General features: G+C 44.2%; 1 protein-coding gene across 1 annotated transcript in view; it reads right to left on the bottom strand.

The window, feature by feature from the left end:
• The window catches only part of LOC112218759 (protein O-mannosyl-transferase TMTC2-like), a 164,764-nt gene that overhangs the window by 6,570 nt on the left and 134,247 nt on the right, over positions 1–23,947 (bottom strand). The window contains exon 11 of the mRNA XM_024379874.2: positions 20,196–20,259. Within this exon, the coding sequence (XP_024235642.2) occupies positions 20,196–20,259 (64 nt within the window). The remainder of the gene's footprint in view (positions 1–20,195; positions 20,260–23,947) is intronic.

Here is a 23,947-nt window from a genome sequence, read left to right as displayed (position 1 = left end):
CACTCAGACAAATGACCGATGATTGGCTCAGAGAAATTGATAATAAAAAGATTGTGGGAGCTGTTTTGTTTGACTTCAGTGCGGCTTTTGACATTATCAACCATAGTATGCTGCTGGAAAAATGTACATGTTATGGCTTTACTGCTATACTGTGGATTGAGAGTTACCTTTCTAACAGAACACAGAGTGTTTCTTTAATGGTAGCCTTGCCAACATAATCCAGGCAGAATCAGGCATTCCCCAGGGCAGGATGGTGGCAAAATTGCTGTTATAACATTTATCCAGTGTATCTATGCATTTAACTAAAGTCACAATGTACTAATGTGACTTGCTCCCTCTACTAGAACACTCCCCTTTGTCTAAGTGACTGACTCATGGTTCTGGACTTAAGGCCAAATTTAGCAGTAGACTGGACTAAGCTCTGAGAGACGAGCAAGACAAATGGTTTTGGTTCCTTTTAGAAACAGTGTCGAGACAATGAGCATTTAGAAATGGCGTGACATTTATCAACAAGACCTCACCACAGGCAAACGCAGCTTCTCATAGTCCTTTGGCTGTACATTGGGGTCACCAACCAGTGCTTCCTCATGGCTATTGTTCTGTTTGGTTGTCACACCACCCAAAGGGGGGTTGTACTTTTAAAATAAAAACCTTTTGAGAGATTGTTAACCACTCCAGAATTGCAATTCTTTAATAAAAGTTGTTGTTTGAAGAATCTACAGTCTCTCTTCTTTGCTGGTTAGAAATTCCATGACAGTAGTTGTCTAGGCCCCTTACTTTTTTTCAATCTTTACTAATGACCTGCGTCACTCAACATTATACACATCAGCTACTACAGCGAGTGAAATCACTGCAACACTTAACAAAGAGCTGCAGTCAGCTTCAAAACGAGTGGCAATAAATAAGTTAGTCTTAAATATTTAAAAAACTAAAAGAATTGTATTTGGAACAAATCATCCACTAAACCCTAAACCTCAACTAAATCTTGTAATAAATCATGTGGAAATTGAGCGAGTTGAGGAGACTAAACTGCTTGGAGTAACCCTGGATTGTAAACTGTCATGGTCAAAACATGTTGATACAACAGTAGCTAAGATAGTGAGAAGTCTGTCCATAATAAAGTGCTCCTCTACCTTCTTATCAGGACTATCAACTAGGCAGGTCCTACAAGCCCTAGGTTGGTCGCACCAGGACTACTGTTCAGTCGTGTGGTCAGGTGCCACAAAAAGGGACATAGGAAAATTGCAATTGGCACAGAACAGGGCAGCACGGCTAGCCCTTGGATGTACACAGAGAGGTAATATTAATAATATGCATGTCAATCTCTCCTGGCTCAAAGCGGAGGAGCGATTGACTTCATCACTACTTGTGTTTATGAGAGGTATTGACATGAGCTGTCTGTCTAAACTACTGGCACACAGCTCAGACACTCATGCATACCCCACAAGAGATGGCACAAGAGGTCTCTTCACAATCCCCAAGTCCAGAACAGACTATGGGAGGCCCACAGTACTACATAGACCCATGACTACATGGAACTCTATTCAGCATCAAGTAACTGATGCAAGCAGTAAAATGAGATAAAAAAAACAGATAAAAAAACACCTTATGGAACAGTGGGGACTGTGAAGCAACACAAACAGACACAGAGACATGCATACACACGATAACATGTGCACTATACACACACATATACATGGATTTTGAACTGTAGCTTTGTGGTAGTGGTGGAGTAGGGGCCTGAGGGCACACAGTGTGTTGGGAAATCTGTTATGAATGTATTGTAATGTTTATTAAATTAATAATAAAAACAGAACACAAATACAAAAACAGATTACCTTGAAAACAACGGTCAGACATCTTGGAGGCAGTCTCCAGTTCTTATTAAACCTCTGTGTTTAAACCCCCTATCCTCCTTTGAGAGCCCTCTTTCAAAGTCACTGAGTGCACATCTTCTAACCATGGTAGCCAAAATAATGGGCAATTGGGCATTTGTTTTTATACATGGCCCTAAGCATGATGGCGCCGGAGAAGAAGGCAGACGATTTACATGACCCCAGCCGATTTTTTTTGTTTGTTTATTTGTGTTGTTTGAAACTTTTTTGAAACTTATTTTGTATATAATGTTGCCGCTACAGTCTCTTATGACTGAAAATTACTTCTGGACATCAGGACTGCGATTACTCACCGCGGACTAGCAGAATCCTTTTTTTCCTTTAACGAGTCTGACGATATACTGCTTTCTCGGGAAAAGACCCAGATCCCTGTGATTTGCATAAAGAGGAGAAGAAGAAAAAGGGGCCGGAGGGTGGGCTGCCTTCTGAGAATTCGTAGGCGATCGAATAAACCCCCACTTCCGTCCATTCTGCTAGCAAACATGCAATCTTTGGAAAATAAAATAGATGAGCTACGCGGAAGATTAAACAAACTCCCACTTCCTTCCATTCTGCTAGCAAACATGCAATCTTTGGACAATAAAATAGATGACCTACACGGAAGATTAAACAAACCCCCACTTCCTTCCATTCTGCTAGCAAACTTGCAATCTTTGGACAATAAAATAGATGATCTACGCGGAAGATTAAACTACCAACGGGACATTCAAAACTGTAATATCTTATGCTTCAAGGAGTCATGGCTGAACAACGACACTATCAACAGACAGCTGTCCGGTTATACGCTGCAACGGCAGGATAGAACAGCGGCGTGTGGTAAGACAAGGGGCGGCGGACTATGTATTTTTGTAAATAACAGCTGGTGCACGATATCTAAGGAAGTCTCAAGCTATTGCTCTCGCCTGAGGTAGAGTATCTCATGATAAACTGTAGACCACACTACCTACCTAGAGAGTTTTCATCTGTATTTTTTTATAGCTGTTTACATACCACCACACTAAGCACTAAGACAGCATTGAATGAGCTGTATTCTGCCATAAGCAAACAAGAAAACGCTCACCCAGGGGAGGCGCTCCTAGTGGCCGGGCACTTTAATGCAGGGAAAATTTAAATCCATTTTACCAAATTTCTATCAGCATGTTAAATGAGCAACCTGGACCACCTTTACTCCACACACAGAGATGCATACAAAGCTCTCCCTTGCCCTAATTTTGGAAAATCTGACCATAATTCTATCCTCCTGATTCCTGCTTACAAGCAAAAATTAAAGCAGGAAGCACCAGTAGCTAGATCAATAAGTGGTCAGATGAAGTGGTCAGATGAAGCAGATGCTAAACTACAGGACTGTTTTGCGAGCACAGACTGGAATATGTTCCGGGATTCCTTCGATGGCATTGAGGAGTACACCACTTCAGTCATTGGCTTCATCCATAAGTGCATCGATGACGTTGTCCCCACAGTGACCGTACGTACATACCCCAACCAGAAGCCATGGATTACAGGCAACAACCGCACTGAGCTAAAGGCTAGAGCTGCCACTTTGAAGGAGTGGGACACTGACCCGGAAGCTTATAAAAAATCCTGCTATGCCCTCCGGCGCACCATCAAACAGGCAAAGCGCCAATACAGGACTAAGATCGAATCGTTCAACATCGTCTCTGACGCTCTTCGGATCTGGCAGGTCTTGCAAACCATTACAGACTACAAAGTAAAGCACAGCCGAGAGCTGCCCAGTGACACGAGCCTACCAGACGAGCTAAACTACTTCTATGCTCGCTTCGAGGCAAATAACACCGAAACATGCATGAGAGCACCAGCTGTTCTGGAAGACTGTATGACCATGCTCTCCTCAGGTGATGTGAGTAAGACCTTTAAACAGGTCAAGATTCAGAAGGCCGCAGGGCCATACGGATTACCAGGAAGTGTTCAGCGAGCATTCGCCTCTCCCTGTCCGTTTTAAGCAGATCACCATAGTGCCTGTGCCCAAGAACACTAAGGTAACCTGCCTAAACGACTACCAACAAGTAGCACTCACGTCTGTAGCCATGTTGTGCTTCGAAAGGCTGGTCATGGCTCATATCAACACCATTATCCCAGAAATCCCAGAAACCCTAGACCTGCTCCAATTTGCATATCGCCCCAAAAGATCCACAGATGATGCACCTCTATTGCACTCCACAATGCCCTTTCCCACCTGGATAAAAGGAACACCTATGAATGCAATTCATTGACTACAGCTCAGCACCATAGTGCCCTCAAAGCTAATCAATAAGCTAAGGACCCTGGGACTAAACACCTCCCTCTGCAACTGACAGGCCGCCCCCAGGTGGTAAGGGTAGGTAACAACACATCTGCCATGCGGATCCTCAACACAGGGCCCCCTCAGGGGTGCGTGCTCAGTCCCCTCCTGTACTCACTGTTAACTCTTTACCCCTTTTTCTCCCCAATTTCATGGTATCAATTGTCAATTGCTGTAGTAGCTACTATCTTGTCTCATCGCTACAACTCCCGTACGGGCTCGGGAGAGACGAAGGTTGAAAGTCATGCGTCCTCTGATACACAACCCAACCGGCCGTAGTGCTTCTTAACACAGCGCGCATCCAACCCGGAAGCCAGCCGCACCAATGTGTCGGAGGGTACACCGTGCACCTAGCAACCTTGGTTGCGCCCGGCCAGCCACAGGAGTCGCTGGTGCGCGATGAGACAAGGACATCCCTACCGACCAAGCCCTCCCTAACCCGGACGACGCTAGGCCAATTCTGCGTCGCCCCACGGACCTCCCGGTCACGGCCGGTTACGTCAGAGCCTGGACGCAAACCCAGGGACTCTGATGGCACAGCTGGCGCTGCAGTACAGCGCCCTTAACCACTGCGCTACCCGGGAGGCCGACTCCGACACTATCATTAAGTTTGCCGATGACACAACAGTGGTAGGCCTGATCACCGACAACGACGAGACAGCCTATAGGGAGGAGGTCAGAGACCTGGTCGTGCGGTGCCAGGACAACAACCTCTCACTCACCATGCTCAAGACAAAGGAGATGATTGTGGGATTCAGGAAAAAGTGGACTGAGCATGCCCCCATTTTCATCGACGGGGCTGCAGTGGAGCAGGTTGAGAGCTTCAAATTCCTTGGTGTCCACATCAGCAACAAACTAACATGGACCAAGCACCACAAGACAGTCGTGAAGAGGGCACGACCTATTTCCTATCAGGAGACTGAAAAGATTTGGTATGGGTCCTCAGATCCTCAAAAGGTTCTAAAGCTGCACCATCGAGAGCATCCTGACTGGTTTCATCACTGCCTGGTATGGCAACTGCTCAGCCTCCGTCCGCAAGGCACTACAGAGGGTAGTGTGAATGGCCCAGTACATCACTGGGGCCAAGCTTCCTGCCATCCAGGACCTCTATACAAGGCGGTGTCAGAGGAAGGCCCTAAAAATTGTCAAAGACTCCAGCCACCCTAGTCATAGACTGTTCTCTCTGCTACCGCACGGCAAGCGCCAAGTCTAGGTCCAAGAGTCTTCTAAACAGATTCTACCCCCAATCTATAAGACTCCTGAACAACTCATCAAATGGCCACCCAGACTATTTGCAATGCACCCCAATACATCACATTTACACCGCTGCTACCCTCTGCTGTTATCACCTATGCACTTTAATAACTCTACCTACAGTGGTTCCTCCTTTAAAAGTTGTTTCATACTGCAGCACACCTTGCGGGCACCTTCGTCCAGTCGTCCTTTGTCCTGTAGGTGTCCCTTGTATATATCGTTTTTTTAAAACAAATTTTTAACGTATTTTTCTTTTCAAATATTTTGCTAAACCTCAACATCTAAATACTCTCCTGCAACCCGCCTCACCCAATGTAGCGTGGATCTGCTTTTTCCCCTAAAGTATCTATATTCACTTCGGATCTGGAATCCCTCAACTGAAGCTAGCCAGCTAACTACCAGCTATCAGTCAGCAAACCATTGCTAGCGGTCATCAGCTAAGCTCTCGTCAGTTCGAACAACGCGACTCTAACCAGAGCATAACGGACCTATTATTTTTATCCCCGGATTCCCACCGCAAACTGAACATTTTCATCTGGATCTTCACAACTAGCTAACCGCAACCCCGGATGACTACTCCTGGCTAGCGTTTCCATCCACTTAGCTTGAAGCTAGCCCGGCCAGAGCTCCTGTGCTACCACCAAAACATACTCCTAGGCTACAATATCCGGACCCCTTCTACAGCCGGTACGGGGCATGGAACCCCGCAGATCCCCTACGAGTGGAATACCGACATATTCTGCCTGAGGACTCAGGCGCGACGCCCGCTGAAGGCCCATTATGCTAACCAGCTGGCCTGCTTAGCTACCTAGAGCTACTTGGAACCCTACTAATTCCACTACCGGTCTATCGACGTCAGCACATGAAGAGGCAAAATCAGCCTTAACCCCATCGCGATGTCCCCCAAAGGCTAACTTTCTAGCCCTTTCTATCTGCTTGCTTGCTAACCCGGCCTTCTAACTGCTAGCCTGCCCCGGTCTACTAACTGCTACCTTGTTTAGCCCCGGTCTGCTAACTGCTAGCTTGTTTAGCCCCGGCCTACTAACTGTTAGCTTGTTAGCACAGGCCTGCTAACTGTCTGAATCGCCGTGTCCCCAGCCAGCCCAACCACTCACTGGACCCATATTTATGTTCAATCTCTTTTCGATTTTAATACCTTCCGGTAACCTGCCTCACCCAATGTGATACGGAATCGCTATTATTTTTAATTTTTAGAACATATTCAAGAACCTCCAGAAGCTAACCAGCTAATTAGCTACAAGCTATTTAGTCATTGTTAGCCACTGCTAGCGGCTTTTACCTTCTGCACAGCGAGCCCTGTTTTTTTAGCCTGGATAATACTCGCCAGTCTACCAGTATCGAACTGTCTCTCCACAACAACGCCGGATTACTGCCGGAATCCCTGGACCACTACTTCTGATCTTCACAGCTAGCTTGCACCCTGTACCGAAGCTATCCCTGAGGCCCACTTCCCGTCCTACTCAGCTGCTCACCTGAACCCCACTCATACATGGCTAGAGCCCAATACTCCACCGGATCCTTGCTGTAAACTCTGGACCTTGGCTAACGCCTCTGCCATGAAGCTAGCACCAGTTAGCTGTGAGCCAGGCACATCTCCCTGCCAACCCTTAGCAGACCCATCCTACCAACCCCGGGCTACTAATGTTAAACGCTGTGTCACTAGCGTAGTGGCGGCTTCCCTGTCCCATCTACTGCTACCCCCTGGACACTGTGATCACTTGGCTACATAGCTGATGCTGTTGTTGTGCTAGCTGATTAGCTGTTGTTGTCTCACCTGTTGTTTTAGCTAGCTCTCCCAATCAACACCTGCGATTACTGTATGTCTCGCTGTATGTCTCTCTCAAATGTCAATATGCCTTGTATACTGTTGTTCAGGTTAGTTATCATTGTTTTAGTTTACAATGGAGCCCCTAGTTCCACTCTTCATACCCCTGATACCTCCTTTGTCCCACCTCCCACACATGCGGTGACCTCACCCATTACAACCAGCATGTCCAGAGATACAACCTCTCTTATCATCACCCAGTGCCTGGGCTTACCTCCGCTGTACCATACCCCTGTCTGCGCATTATGCCCTGAATATATTCTACCATGCTCAGAAATCTGCACCTTTTATTCTTTGTCCCCAACGCTCTAGGCGACCAGTTTTGATAGCCTTTAGCTGCACCCTCATACTACTCCTCCTCTGTTCTGCGGGTGATGTGGAGGTAAACCCAGGCCCTGCATGTCCCCAGGCACCCTCATTTGTTGACTTCTGTGATCGAAAAAGCCTTGGTTTCATGCATGTCAACATCAGAAGCCTCCTCCCTAAGTTTGTTTTACTCACTGCTTTAGCACACTCTGCCAACCCTGATGTCATTGACGTGTCTGAATCCTGGCTTAGGAAGGCCACCAAAAATTCTGAGATTTCCATACCCAACTATAACATTTCCCGTCAAGATAGAACTGCCAAAGGGGGAGGAGTTGCAGTCTACTGCAGAGATAGCCTGCAAAGTAATGTCATACTTTCCAGGTCCATACCCAAAGAGTTCGAACTACTCATTTTAAAAATGACTCTCTCCAGAAATAAGTCTCTCACTGTTGCCGCCTGCTACCGACCCCCCTCAGCTCCCAGCTGTGGCCTGGACACCATTTGTGAATTGATCATCCCCATCTAGCTTCAGAGTTTGTTCTGTTAGGTGACCTAAACTGGGATATGCTTAACACCCCGGCAGTCCTACAATCTAAGCTAGATGCCCTCAATCTCACACAAATCATCAAGGAACTCACCAGGTACAACCCTAAATCTGTAAACAAGGGCACCCTCATAGACGTTATCCTGACCAACTGGCCCTCCAAATACACCTCAGCTGACTTCAACCATGATCTCAGCGATCACTGCCTCATTGCCTGTATGGGTCCGCAGTCAAACGACCCCTCACCACTGTCAAACGCTCCCTAAAACACTTCTGCGAGCAGGCCTTTCTAATCGACCTGGGTATCCTGGAAGGATATTGACCTCATCCCATCAGTTGAGGATGCCTGGTCATTCTTCAAAAGTAACTTCCTCACCATCTAAGATAAGCATGCTCCGTTCAAAAAATGCAGAACTAAGAACAGATATAGCCCTTGGTTCACTCCAGACCTGACTGCCCTCGACCAGCACAAAAACATCCTGTGGCGGACTGCAATAGCATCGAATAGTCCCTGTGATATGCAACTGTTCAGGGAAGTCAGGAACCAATACACGCAGTCAGTCAGGAATGCAAAGGCCAGCTTCTTCAAGCAGAAATTTGCATCCTGTAGCTCTAACTCTAAAAAGTTCTGGGACACTGTAAAGTCCATGGAGAACAAGAGCACCTCCTCCCAGCTGCCCATTGCACTGAGGCTAGGTAACACGGTCCCCACCGATAAATCCATGATTATCAAAAATTCAACAAGCATTTCTCAACGGCTGGCCATGCCTTCCTCCTGGCTACTCCAACCTTGGCCAACAGCTCCCCCCCCGCAGCTACTCGCCCAAGCCTCCCCAGCTTCTCCTTTACCCAAATCCAGATAGCAGATGTTCTGAAAGAGCTGCAAAACCTAGACCCGTACAAATCAGCTGGGCTTGACAATCTGGACCCTCTATTTCTGAAACTATCCGCCGCCATTATCGCAACCCCTATTACCAGCCTATTCAACCTCTCTTTCATATCGTCTGAGATCCCCAAGGATTGGAAAGCTGCCGCAGTCATCCCCCTCTTCAAAGGGGGAGACACCCTGGACCCAAACTGTTACAGACCTATATCCATCCTGCCCTGCCTATCTAAGGTCTTCGACAGCCAAGTCAACAAACAGATCACTGACCATCTCGAATCCCACCGTACCTTCTCTGCTGTGCAATCTGGTTTCCGAGCTGGTCACGGGTGCACCTCAGCCACGCTCAAGGTACTAAACGATATCATAACCACCATCGATAAAAGACAGTGCACTGAGCACCGTCTTCATTGACCTGGCCAAGGCTTTCGACTCTGTCAATCACCATATTCTCATCGGCAGACTCAGTAGCCTCGGTTTTTCTGATGACTGCCTTGCCTGGTTCACCAACTACTTTGCAGACAGAGTTCAGTGTGTCAAATCGGAGGGCATGCTGTCCGGTCCTCTGGCAGTCTCTATGGGGGTGCAGGGTTCAATTCTCGGGCCGACTCTTTTCTCTGTATATATCAATGATGTTGCTCTTGCTGCGGGAGATTCCCTGATCCACCTCTACGCAGACGACACCATTCTGTATACATCTGGCCCTTCCTTGGACACTGTACTATCTAACCTCCAACCGATCTTCAATGCCATACAACACTACTTCCGTGGCCTCCAACTGCTCGTAAACGCTAATAAAACCAAATGCATGCTTTTCAACCATTCGCTGCCTGCACCGGCACGCCCGACTAGCATCACCACCCTGGATGGTTCCAACCTAGAATATGTGGACATCTATAAGTACCTAGGTGTCTGGCTAGACTGTAAACTCTCCTTCCAGACTCATATCAAACATCTCCAATCTAAAATCAAATCTAGAGTCGGCTTTCTATTCCGCAACAAAGCCTCCTTCACTCATGCCGCCAAACTTACCCTAGTAAAACTGACTATCCTACCGATCCTCGACTTCGGCGATGTCATCTACAAAATAGCTTCCAATACTCTACTCAGCAAACTGGATGCAGTTTATCACAGTGCCCTCCGTTTTGTTACTAAAGCACCTTATACCACCCACCACTGCGACCTGTATGCTCTAGTCGGCTGGCCCTCGCCACATATTTGTCGCCAGACCCACTGGCTCCAGGTCATCTACAAGTCCATGCTAGGTAAAGCTCCGCCTTATCTCAGTTCACTGGTTACGATGGCAACACCCACCCGTAGCACGCGCTCCAGCAGGTGTATCTCACTGATCATCCCTAAAGCCAACACCTCATTTGGCTGCCTTTCCTTCCAGTTCTCTGCTGCCTGTGACTGGAACGAATTGCAAAAATCGCTGAAGTTGGAGACTTTTATCTCCCTCACCAACTTCAAACATCTGCTATCTGAGCAGCTAACCGATCGCTGCAGCTGTACATAGTCCATTGGTAAATAGCCCACCCAATTTACCTACCTCATCCCCATACTGTTTATATTTATTTACTTTTATGTTGTTGTTTAGTGCAAACTATTTCATTTTTGCTGGTGTAAAGATCACGGGTCCTCCTCAACTCGGCACTTCATTACTTGAAGTTTACCAAAGTAACCCTATCTCTGAGTTCCTCCTTCGTCTGCAGAGTTTCCTGTCCAAGCTGCTCCTTTTTGCTCTTCGCCTGGCTGTCAGTGGCATCTCAACAATTTCAACGTTCTATCTATAGACCTCAACACCCAATCTACTCACACATTCAGACTCATATACACACACAGAGAGCATCTCTCTCCCCTTACCTTCGTTGGCCTCTAATAAATAAAAAAAATTGTCCGAGAAAATGACAGTTTTCGTGGTATTGCTTTGTGCACTGACTTTACTGAACTCTGGAGAAAACGAACATTGTCGCTTGGGTGAGTACATTTGACAATGTACATTTGCAGTGAATTGATCTTGATTGGTGATCTCAACTGGTGTTGGTTAAAGTCGGTGTCTGATGATTTAAAAATGTTTTGTAATTCTATGAATATTACCCAGTTGATTAATTTACCCACTCGCGCAAATCTTAAATGCCCAGATAAATCTACCCTGATTGATTTGATATTGACAAATGTTCCACATAAACATTCTGCGGTTGGTGTTTTTTGTAATGATTTTACCATTGTGCTGTTGTTGCTGTTAGAAATACTAAGATCCCTAAGACAAACCCACGTTTTATTTGTAAGAGAAATGTGAAGTGTTTTAATGAGCAAGCTTTCTTTCTTTCATGATTTGTTTTATTTTGACTGGAGCAGATTGAGTTTATCCCTGATGTGGAAACTGCCTGGAAATTCTTTCATGATGGTTTTTCCCAAATTGTAAACAAACATGCCCCATTCCACAGGTTCAGGGTTAAAGGGCGGGATAATCCATGGTTTTCTTCTGAGCTGTCTTGTATTATTCACGACCGTAATCTAGCCTGGGCTAAAGCAAGGAAATCATGTTCTGATGATGATTGGCTTATTTTTAGGCAGTTACAAAACAAGTGTTCTTTTCTTCTCAGGAAGGCCAAGTCTGAATATTTTATGTCTGTTACCACTGATAACCTGAATGACCCTAGAAAGTTTTGGAAGGCTATTAAGTCTATGTCTGGTAACAGTAATGTTAATGAATTACCGTCATGTGTTTTGAAGGACTCTGTTGCTATATATGACAAAACTGAAATGCTGAATTGTTTGTATCATCTGGTAGGCTGTTTGATTCAGTGTCCTCTGTCTCTGTACAACCCTGTGTGGATGAACCAGTGAGAGCTGGTCAAACTTTTAGCTTTTTGCCATTCTCACTGCAGGTGGTACATAAAGCTGTGAAATCCTTAGATCAGAGAAAGCCTGCAGGTCCTGATCTTTTGGATCCCTGCTTTTTAAATCTGGCAGCTGATTTCATAGCTGAACCACTTACATCTCTGTTCAATCTAACCCTGGAATGTAATGAAATTCCAAAGATCTGGAAATCAGCATTTGTCCTACCACTTTTAAAAGGGGGAGATCCAACTCTTTGAAATAATTATAGGCCAATCTCAAAGCTGTCACCCCTGGTGAAAATACTTGAAACCCTTGTAAGTGAACAGCTAAAATAGTTTTTATTTACTAACTCTATTTTATCAATGTACCAAATCGGGCTTCAGGAAGAAGCATAGCACAATTACAGCAGCCATAAAGGTTTTAAATGATATCACTGAAGCCATTGACAAAAAACAGCACTGTGTCTCACTTTTTATTGATCTCTCTAAGGCTTTTAATACAGTTGATCATGCTATACTAAGGCAGAGATTGTCGAGTGTAGGTCTTTCGAAGCATGCAGTTGCATGTTTTGCTAACTATCTGTCTGATAGAACTCAGTGCACTCAATTTGATGGGCTTATGTCTGTTAAATTGTCTGTCTTGAATGGTGTGCCCCAAGGCTCTGTACTTGGTCCTCTCTTATTCACTATTTATATAAATGATTTAGACAAAAATGTCCAAAATGCACAACTTAATTTTTATGCTGATGATACTGTTATTTACTGTTGTGCCTCATCTCTTTCAAAAGCTTTCCAGAACATGCAAACTGCTTTTTATAATGTTCAACATACTGTGTGTCAATTGAAGCTTATCCTCAATACTGACAAAACTAAACTAATGGTGTTTTCTAATGCAAGAAATAGACCTCTGAACTTTTCACCTATTACTACCTGTCAGGGCAAGGAGATTGAGGTTGTAACCTCATATAAATATCTTGGAATTTTAATTGATGACGGCCTCTCTTTTAAATTGCATATTCAACAATTTAGCAAAAAAAATTAAGCTGAAATTAGGATTTTATTTTAGGAATAAGGACTGTTTTTCTTTTGAAGCCAGAAGGAGGCTAGTGTCAGCTACATTTATGCCTTCACTAGACTATGGGGATATTTTATATATGAATGCTTCCGCTCAGTGTTTGAGATAAATTGACACTCTTTACCATGGCACTTTGAGATTTTTTTAAACTGCAAAACCCTTACGCACCACTGCACTTAGTATACTTTTATTTACAAAGCCATTTTGGGTTTACTACCTTTTTATTTGTGCATTTTTATTGTTCAGAAATGTGGTGTGTACTCTCTTCGTTCGCTGAACTTCCTGCTAACTGTTCCAAATGTCCAAACTCAATTTGGTAAAAGGGCTTTTATGTACTCTGCGCCATCGTCTTGGAACACCTTACAAAATACTTTTAAACTGGAAGAACTTGTCCCGATTGGTGTTTTTAAATCACTGATGAAGGATTTTGAGGCTGATTCCCTGACCTGTCAATGTTTTTATTTGCTGTTTTATACTCTTTTGAATTCAATGGTTTTTACTAGATTACTTGTAGTTTTTCCTGTTGTCTGTCTGTAATTTTTTCGTAATGACTTGGTGCTGCCTATCTTGGCCAGGGCGCTCTTGAGAAAGAGATTTTAATCTCAATCAGCCCTTCCTGGTTAAATAAAAAAATCCCACTTGCACTGGCCAGGAGCAATAAGAGGTGACACAGGGTACCGTACTAAACCACAAATGACCTCTAAGCTCGCGACTATTAATGGAGGAACCACTGTACATATACATATTACCTCAACTAACCGGTGCCCCTGCACATTGACACTGCACCGGTACCCCCCTGTATATAGTCTCGCTATTGTTATTTTACTGCTGCTTTATAATTACTTGTTACTTTTATTTCTTACTCCTATCCATATTTTTTTAAACTGCATTGTTGGTTAGGGGGTTGTAAGTAAGCATTTCACTGTAAGGTCTACACCTGTTGTATTTTGATTTGATTTGATGGGATAATTAATGCTTAATTAACTCAGGAACCACACCTGTGTGGAAGCACCTGCTTTAAATACTTTGTATCCCTCATTTACTCAAGTGTTTTATTTATTTTGGCAGTTACCTGTATGTCTGACCCCTTAACCCTTGGCCCTAGAAGCGTTACTCTGAAGGTATGCAACCTAAAATACTTCTTATGTCATGGTGACAGTGAACTACAATTCAGGCATTTTTGGTCATCTAGTCATGAATGAGGTCCTGGAATTGTGGACATAAAACCACAGACTCTCTCCCATTGTCTGGCCATTTGTCTTGCTTTGTTAACAGTAATCTGAGCTGTGTTACCTGCAGTAGAAGTCGTGTTCAGCTGTGCTTTGCTCTGCTCTGTTCAGCTCTGGTCTCAGACACTCATCATCTCTGTTTTTCCAGTGTCAAGGTTAGATGAGTGATGCTCCATGCATGAGCATTTCGATGGGAACAATATGTCCAATATCTCCTCTTCTCTCATAGGGGGAATTAAATTGATAAATAAATCAAACTTGCCTGTGGAATAATCTCATTGTCCCTTAGAGAGCCCCGCGTATCCCTTAACAGATGTAAGAAAACACATTGGCTACAGTGGCCGGGGCCAAAGTAAAGGCTGGCCTGACCAGGAATTCCCACTCCCACTTTCTCCAATGTGTTAAAGCATTTAATTGCCAGAAAAAATAATAATTTGTGATTTCATCTTAGAAGTGCTTCGGTAACCACAGACTGCGGGACTGGTACTTTTGTAGCTAAAGCAATATCCTCTAGCAGAAGAAGTAAAAACATTTCTATAAGTTTAAATCACATGAGAAGCCAGATTTCATGGTTAAACGGTCATGGTACTTTTTTTTACTGGCTTAAGTAATAAAATACCCTGTATTTGACCCTGCAATTGATGGGTCAAAGCGCGGGATAAGATTTTAGGAACCAATTTGCAGGACGGAGCGTTTTAACTAGAACACAGAAAATAATAACCATAACTGACCACAACGAAATGTAACTCCTTTAAAAAGAAAGCACATAGATGGTCTCCTGAGTGGCACAGCGGCCTATGGCACTGCATCTAGGTGCAAGAGACGTCACTACAGTCCCTGGTTTGAATCCAGGTTGTATCACATCTGGCTGTGATTGGGCGGCGAACATTTGGCCCAGCGTCGTCTGGGTTTGGCCAGGGTAGGCCGTCATTGTAAATAAGAATTTGTACTTAACTGACTTGCCTAGTTTTTATTTTTAAATATATGTGATATGAAAGGGCCACACGTTGGTAGTGGTGAAATACCAGCTAAATGTATGTTATTGTTCTTCTGTGGTGTTGTAGTGGTCTGATTGTGTGTGAGGTGGAATTAGCCCCAATTAGCCATTTTCCCTCCCCGGTGTCATGTAGCTCGTTAGTGTTACAAGGTCTCAGGTGTGAATGGGGAGCGCAGGTGGGTTAAATTTGGTGTCATCGCTCTCACACTCCCTCATACTGACTGGTCACTGGAAGTTCAACATGGCACCTCATGGCAAAGAACTCTCTGAGGATCTGAAAAAAATAATTGTTGCTCTACATAAAGATGGCCTGGGCTATAAGAAGATTGCCAAGACCCTGAATCTGAGCTGCAGCACGGTGGCCAAGACCATACAGCAGATTAACTGGACAGTTTCCACTCAGAACAGGCCTCGCCATGGTCGACCAAAGAAGTTGAGTGCACGTGCTCAGCGTCATATCCAGAGGTTGTCTTTTTGGAAATAGACGTATGAGTGCTGCCAGCATTGCTGCAGAGGTTGAAAGGGTGGGGGGTCAGCCTGTCAGTGCTCAGGCCATACTGAGTTATACACTGCATCAAATTGGTCTGCATAGCTGTCATCCCAGAAGGAAGCCTCTTCTAAAGATGATGCACAACAGTTTGCTGAAGACAAGCAGACTAAGGACATGGATTACTGGAACCATGTCCTGTGGTCTGATGAGACCAAGATAAACTTATTTGGTTCAGATGGTGTCAAGCGTGTGTGGTGGCAACCAGGTGAGGAGTACAAAGACAAGTGTGTCTTGCCTACAGTCAAGCATGGTGGTGGGAGTGTCATGGTCTGGGGCTACATGAGTGGTGCCGGTACTGGGGAGCTACAGTTCATTGAGGGAACCATGAATGCCAACATGTACTGTGACATACTGAAGCAGAGCATGATCCCCTCCCTTCAGAGACTGGGCCGCAGGGCAGTATTCCAACACGATAACGACCCCAAACACACCTCCAAGACGACCACTGCCTTGCTAAAGAAGCTGAGGGTAAAGGTGATGGACTGGCCAAGCATGTCTCCAGACCTAAACCCTATTGAGCATCTGTGGGGCATCCAACATCTCTAACATCCACCAGCTCCGTGATGTCGTCATGGAGGAGTGGAAGAGGACTCCAGTGGCAACCTGTGAAGCTCTGGTGAACTCCATGCCCAAGAGGGTTAAGGCAGTGCTGGAAAATGATGGTGGCCACACAAAATATTGACACTTTGGGCTCAATTTGGACATTTTCACTTAGGGGTGTACTCACTTTTGTTGCCAGCGGTTTAGACATTAATGGCTGTGTGTTGAGTTATTTTGAGGGGACAGCAAATTTACAAAGTTATACAAGCTGTACACTCACTACTTTACATTGTAGCAAAGTGTCATTTCTTCAGTGTTGTCACATGAAAAGACATACTCAAATATTTACAAAAATGTGAGGGGTGTACTCACTTTTGTGATATACTGTATGCTGCTCTTCTTTCAGAAAAGCATGCATCACAACTTTGTCCATTTGCACAATTTCTCTTGTTCACTTTCACTACACTTACTGAAAATTACATTCGGTAGCTACTAGCTATGCTTGTATAACTTTATGAGCTGGATTTGCCTGTCTTTGCAATGAGTTTTGTTATTTTTCGCTCATTAGCATTTAGCTAACAGCGTCTATGTGATTTCTCTATTAGTTTGTGCAAATTTGGTTAGCATTCTGATAAGAGGCCTGATGGGCTTTTATTGTGTTTTTAGCGACCCCTTGTGTGATATGCCGGTAATACCGTGAATCCTGGGATGAGTGACGGCCGGTATGACGATATGAAAATCTGTATAATGCCCAAGCCTAGTTGGTTGTCTGATTTGCAATTCTGTACATTACCATAATATTTGGGTGTGTGGTGCATGTGTGTGTGACAGAGAGAGAAATTTAAAGAGTGAGAGCAAGAACGAGAGATCGCGAGAGGGAGAGAGAAGGGGGGTGCGACAGTGTGTAAACATGTTTTAGGGATTGATTTAATCAAACTGTCTTGAGGAAGACTAATTGAAACCAGCTGTCTGGGAAGAAAGAATCAGGGGAAGTAAAAGCTGAGATCCCTGGAGGAGAACACCTCTGGCTCCTTGGACTGAACACAATGAAATACCATCACAGGCTAGGCCTTTATATCCTCAGCCTCAGACACTTACACATGAGAGATAATGGTGTGCAAGGACTCCTGGGTAGGGATTCTACTGCTCTTCGTTCTCTTCCTGCTTGTCCTTTTAGTCCTTCTCCAGTCGAGCTTCAAAAGATCCCCGGCCCAGCGACCCTCCACACCCTCCAAACCTTTCCTCTGGCATGTAGTTGTAATGGAAGCGTCACCAGATGTGGAGTATATTAGCTGGACCTCAGAAGAAACAGCTGCTTAAAGCCATGGGAGTATGATAAGGAGGGAGCAACGACTGGCCATAAACCTACTTTATGCCACTGTAAATAGAAAGCATAGGGACCATATCTAATTGGACTGGCAAACGTAAAGACTACAGATGCTGTAATTTTATGGTGACCAAAGCAGGCCTCTGATAGGCTGGCCTCTGGACAGAAGGAGAAGGGGAGGGTTGAGGCACCAAAGCCATTGAGTTAAGCCAATCATCCAGTCCTAAGTAAAGTGATCGGACAAGTGGACTTAATATAATATGAAAATGCCAGTGCTTGAAAGTCAAGCTAAGTCAAGCAATCAAGCTATACAGGAGTTGAAGCATAGCATGCAATGACAAATGAAGATAGACAGGAACACTTTTCGAGAGAACAAAGGGTAATACTGGGGAAGATGGATGAACATCCTCAATCATTACCTAGCCTCCACTGTAAGCCAGCGAAATGACAAGGGAGGCATCCCAACAATGTGACCGCATTGGGCTGAAACTTGGATACATCGAATGCATGTTTACATATTTGTGGATGCCAAGAGACTAAAATGTAAATATTATAATGATGATCTGTTCCTGAAATAGACAAGTACATAGGAAAGCCAATCATCTTACTGCTCCGAGGGCAAAAATATAGCCAGAGCCACGTATATATATATATATTATCAAATGTAACAATACGGGTGCAGAGTGTTCAATTTGGCTGCTGGGGGGCAAGGAAACCCCCAGCTCAACTAAAACCATTGACAACTACATACCGTTTTCAAGGGATTGTTAAATAAATGTTATGACTATTTGGTTTTAATATCGTCACCTCTTGAAGAACATTCCACATTTAGCTCTATCATCAGAGTTATACAGCAAGTAACTGCATGCTTTTTATGATCACTAAACATCAATTGATCATGTATTAGATACGTGACGGTAGCCTATCCATGTAGCTAAGCAACATGTGTCATTTAGCTTGCTTCATCAGAGGTTAGGCTTTTGGACAGAGCTTGACATCGGCAAGTCCTCGTCCTGATAAAGTTATCAGTCTGACTAATGTCATTACCACTAGATGGCAAGCAAATCAAACAATATTTACATATAGCCATCTAGTTTATCCTCTGAAAGTTAGCTTGTTAACTTGCCGTATTGACCTGATCTGTTATTAGCTAGATAGCCCCCCAGCTTGCCCCCCAGCAGGCAAAACACTGCACCTTATTGTGGCCTTTTATTGATAACAACCTATTTAGACAGTTGGGCCAATGTTGTTTCTGCATGAAATATTTACATGACACTACAACATCCTATGACAGCCATGTTAGCTCCCCATTAACATTACATGGGGAATATTTAAACAATGCTATGTAACTGAATGTATAGAATCAGAACAATATTCTCAAATGTGGCCTAACTCTCTAAATATATTGCTCTGATCTCAGCCAATGTTGTGACCTTATTGTGGTTCTCACACTTCAAGCAGCACAAACAAGAACTATTCTAATTTTAGATAGTATTTTTAACAGTAAGGTTGGATAGCTTGCATCGCTCCAAAACACCAACTACATTATGCTCTCTCCTTTTTCCAGTTTGCTGTGGTAGGACATCATTGTGAATATGAATGAGTTCTTAATGGACATGCCTGGTTAAGTAAATTAAATGAAGGTTAAATAAAATAAAAAATAAACAGAATAACTGTGTTAGTATACAACAATCACAGTGTCTTCACAGCGGGGACTTTACCTTCACATCTTTGGTGTACGGTCTCTATCAATGCATTTAGTTGAACTATGACAATAATGAGGATTGTGCTGCTCTAAGAGGGTGGGAGTTTGACTCATAAATACAAGATAGTCCATTGAAGCCAGACAGATATTTGAATGTATTCAAACAAATAATCAACGTTTTTACTCACTACCATTACATAAACATAGTGGGTAAACCGTGTAAATTGTGTATTTTGTACGTTTGTATCTACAGGAAACATTTCAGTTGGCTGAATCAAACATCAATGTCGGTTGACACTATCCAGACACACTTTGATTGTTCCTTGACAAGTGAATTCTTCCAATCAGGAACTAACATTAAGACCACAGAAGCCAAACATTCTTTCCCCCACTGCAGTTCAAACATCTGTGTTGTCAAACGATAGCCTATTCAACTATCTGGGTCTATTCATTATCCACACACCAAAGCCCTGTGACTAAGTGTTATTATCATTATTCCTTTCAATCTGACCACCCTAAAATGGCCCTGGCCCCTCCTTTGAAGTCCCTGATTGATGCTGCACACACAAACCTTACAGCCCAGGACAACTTAACCCATGTCTTTCTCCAAACTCTGATGACTCTTTTGACAATAAAGGCCATTATGAGGAAACAGGCAAGACAGTGATTGGCCAGAGAGCCACATAGCCAGTGATTGCCCAGAGAGTCATTTAGCCAGTGATTGTCCGGAGAGACACCCAACCAGTGATTGGCCAAACAGCCACCCAGCCAGTGATTGGCCAAAGAGCCACTGGCCAGAGAGCCACCCAGCCAGTGATTGGCCAGAGAGCCACCCAGCCAGTGATTCAGACAGTGTCCATCATGTTGAGTAATAAAGGGTGATTAAAGGTTGATATACTCACATTGGGTCTTATGCTGGCTGCCCGTCCGTAATACTTCTCGGCTGCGTCATTGAGACTGGCTTGTCTGCAAAGGAAAGCAAAAAAAACAATCATCACTTATTTCTTCGAACTTCAGAGGGTTCAGAGGAGACCTTGACCTCTGTCTGTTTACTGCTGCTCCGGGGTCAGTGAGGACAGGCTGAGGGGAGAATGCCGTGTCGAAATTAGAGGAGTCAATGAAACAGGCAGTTTGTTTCCAGGCCTTTCAGCAGACAGCACCCCATGCTGAGTGGTGTACAGCATGCCCTGGTTGTTTCCATTATATCCGGGGTTGTGACCTTTATGTCATGAGCTTTGACCTGTGTGTCATTAAAATAGGCTTCTCATCAACCACTGCCTTAGTAAGAACAAACATAACTTCAAAGGCGAGTCTCCTGTGTAAAAAATATCTGTTGTTTTTGGTACTGAAGGTCAGTGGGTTTGGGAGGATTTGAGGCCTAGGAAGAAGATCGTCACAAACTCCATGTCAAATAATTTGCACGTTTAAAGTATTTCTTACAAAAACATTGGACACATACGATTATCATATCTAATGAAATTGTAAAGGACGCCACAAATACAACAAATCATACAATGAAAGACAGTGAAAAACATATTTTAAGGTAAAGGTACCTCTAGACAGATGTCCTCCTGAGAATCCCAGAAGACTTCAAGTATTTCAAGTCTGTAGACGCTCCAATAAAAAATCCAGTCAAAACAAGAATGTCTTCCATATGCTCATCTCCGTGTACAATACACCACGCCAGTACGCTTAGATTACCATTGTACCTGACTGTGTGACTCTTTCCCTTTGGCCAAGAGCTTTTCCGTTTATTCATATTCCTATAAACCAGGAATCATTTTTACAACCTGCAGCTGCATTTCACTGATGGTAGCAATTGTCTCATTGCAAACAGTTTAACTTTGACACAGTCAAGGACGGAGTCAAGGACGGCTGGCTCCGGAGCCCTGAGTCGTAATGATGAAAGCGAGACCATCTGAACTGAACTGGGCTTCCATTAAGCCTGTCTGATCTTATTAAGGTATCCTCCTCCATACGGCATATACAGACATTTTCATATTCCACAACTAGCATGACAACACCATACCTGAGTAGTCTCTAAACCCAGAACCAAATCTCATAGGATGTCAATAGAGCTAATACCTGAGCTACATGTCATACCGTAGCGCATGAGTGCTGTCCTATTCCTGTGGAACTGTCATCACAATATGACATGATTGAGGCACGAGAAGCAGTTTTGGTAAATGTGCTGTCTTAATCTTATGTCAGTTTGCATTACTAGCATACAGCATGTGATTCTAATATTAGCAAAAACAGTTCTATCCAGCATCCGACAATGACATTTAAATCACCCCAATTTCAGCTGTAGGGCTTTCCCCTCATGAAATGTTAATTCTGCCAAATCAGTCAATCACATTTGAGATGCTAAAACGGTTTGTACTTCATAAGGTAAGAGAATGGGTCATTGTGTATTCTTAGGACGGTTAAACTAAACCTAATATACATACAAAAACAAATGACTCCAAGAAACAACACTTGATACCCTTGTGGCTCGTTTCAAAACAAACAGACCATTAAGCTCCATATGTGACCAACATTGCCGTTAGGCCACAGTGGTAATGGCTGGTCAACAGACATGGGGAGTGGATGCTTTCCCTATGACGTAACACCAGTGGTGGGGTGAATGAGTCTCTATGGTGTGAACTGATATGATATATGTGTTGGACGGACACGACATGATCAAACTCAAGAAGAATGACTGATGTATAGGATCACAGTTTGTCTTCTGCATCTGTCATACTGTGTCTCCAGCTCTAATGAGGGTGGAGAATCACTGAGACTCATTGAGAATCATTACTCAGTGCAGAGAGCACTGCCTCACTCAAAGAATTATTGATACGCTTTAGTTCAAGGCCTTTGTGTAGGAGGTGTGGGAACTGGTGTGTGTCCTCACAACGAAACCTCAAACACCTTGTCTTTATTCAACTCTAGGAAGCAGAGCCCAAGAATATTAAGTTCCATAAAATGTACAGTAATGACAAAGATGGGTTTGTTGTCTAACTGTGACCGTAACCATGTGTTGCAATAACGGCAATCATATTCAGAATAGAATATTGTCTCAAGAATGAATCTAATTCTATGTCATTTTCAGGTCTATAAACACATCATTATCAGACTGGAGAACTGCCACATCATTGTCACCAGACAAACAAGATCTTTAATGTGAGTGGCAAAGGATTGCCTGTGGATAGTGGGTTGTGAAAGCACAACAAGCACAATGGGAGAAAACAACCTAAACTTCTACCTTCGGTTAGACCCGTCCACTGAGATACAGCTGTTGGGAAGAGAGGTGAGAGAGGAGAACCAGAAGAGCCCGGAGAGGAAGAGAGAGGGAAAATAGGGATAATGAGTGAACGAAAATAAATAACTCCCTGGATGAAACGAGCCTTGATAGTCGGTAATCTAAATGTGCTTTATTAACCCCGGTGCAGACACACAGACACACAAATCACACGGCTGACACTACACATTACTTCATTTAAAAAATACAGATGACTTAATTAACTAATTGTTTCAGCAACAACCGCCAGTGTACGATCTGTGTACTAACGACCTCTAGCCCATCTGTCTCGTGCAACAAGACACACTTGTTACACAAACGTTACTCAATTGTTCCTTGTTCCTTCTGTCAAACAGATCTGGGTTTCCAGAACAGTGATGTGACACCACACAGCCTGGCTTGCAGAGGGATTTGAGCACTTAAAGGGCAGCATTAGCACATTCCCCTGGGAGCCAGCAGTCAGCCAACCTTCCTCTCCCTTTCCTTCGCCTCGCCTCGCCTCGTCTGCTGGCTGCTGCCACTGATCTGTAGACCCGGACGAAGGTTTGGAATAACGTGCTGATTGTTTAAAGAAGGCCGGGGGAAATGGATAGCAAGGAAGTAAACTTGTCAAAGACCAAGAGCCCCAGAGAGCAATAAGAGAAGGTTTGTACATCTTAAAGTCGACTCCTCCCCACCCTCTCCCTCCCCTGTTCAGATTCACTAGTATCCCCCACCAACCGAGGGCCTTCCACGTCTTGGTTCCAAGACAAACACATAAAGAACATGAGTTCCAGAGGAGAGAGACCCCATGCCAGCGTGGCGGTGGGGAGTCCCTCAATGAGCCCAGCCTGAGACCCTCTTTAACAGCCAGGGGTCCTGACCCTGGAAGAGGCTTTGTAAAGCATGGACGCCCGGGATGCTGGTGCTGCACATCCCCCTGGATCATAGTGCTGTGCAGTGGGACACCTTGTGAAAACCAGCTGGATAAAGACATTATACACAGCTGCATGACATGGCCTCTTTCTGTCTTTGGTCAAGAAAGTGAACCCGAAGCACAATGATTCAAGACATCGCATTAACTGTTTTAGTAGTCGTAATTTCCCACAGCCAGCAGTAGTAATCCTCACACAGAAAACCCCTGATTAACCATGGTAAGTCCTAACAAGGGAAATATAATATTGTTGGCTCTAGTAATCCTCTCTCAGTCCGTGTGGCATATTCTAAATTGGCATGTTCCTCTATTTACAAATTTGCACTCGCGCCTTGTGCCTTGAAACACAGCACCTTGCAGCTTCCAGGAGAGCTGTGAGACAGACGCCGTGCTGCTGAACTTTGCTCTGGTTTGGAACTGGCTCCGCATGAATAAGACAGAAACAGCAGAGGGAGCGA

This window comes from Oncorhynchus tshawytscha, linkage group LG19 (assembly GCF_018296145.1).
Source record: "Oncorhynchus tshawytscha isolate Ot180627B linkage group LG19, Otsh_v2.0, whole genome shotgun sequence".
Lineage (NCBI taxonomy): Eukaryota > Metazoa > Chordata > Actinopteri > Salmoniformes > Salmonidae > Oncorhynchus > Oncorhynchus tshawytscha.
The sequence above is the reverse complement of the archived record's forward strand: the minus strand, read 5'-3'. Positions and strand labels throughout refer to the sequence as shown.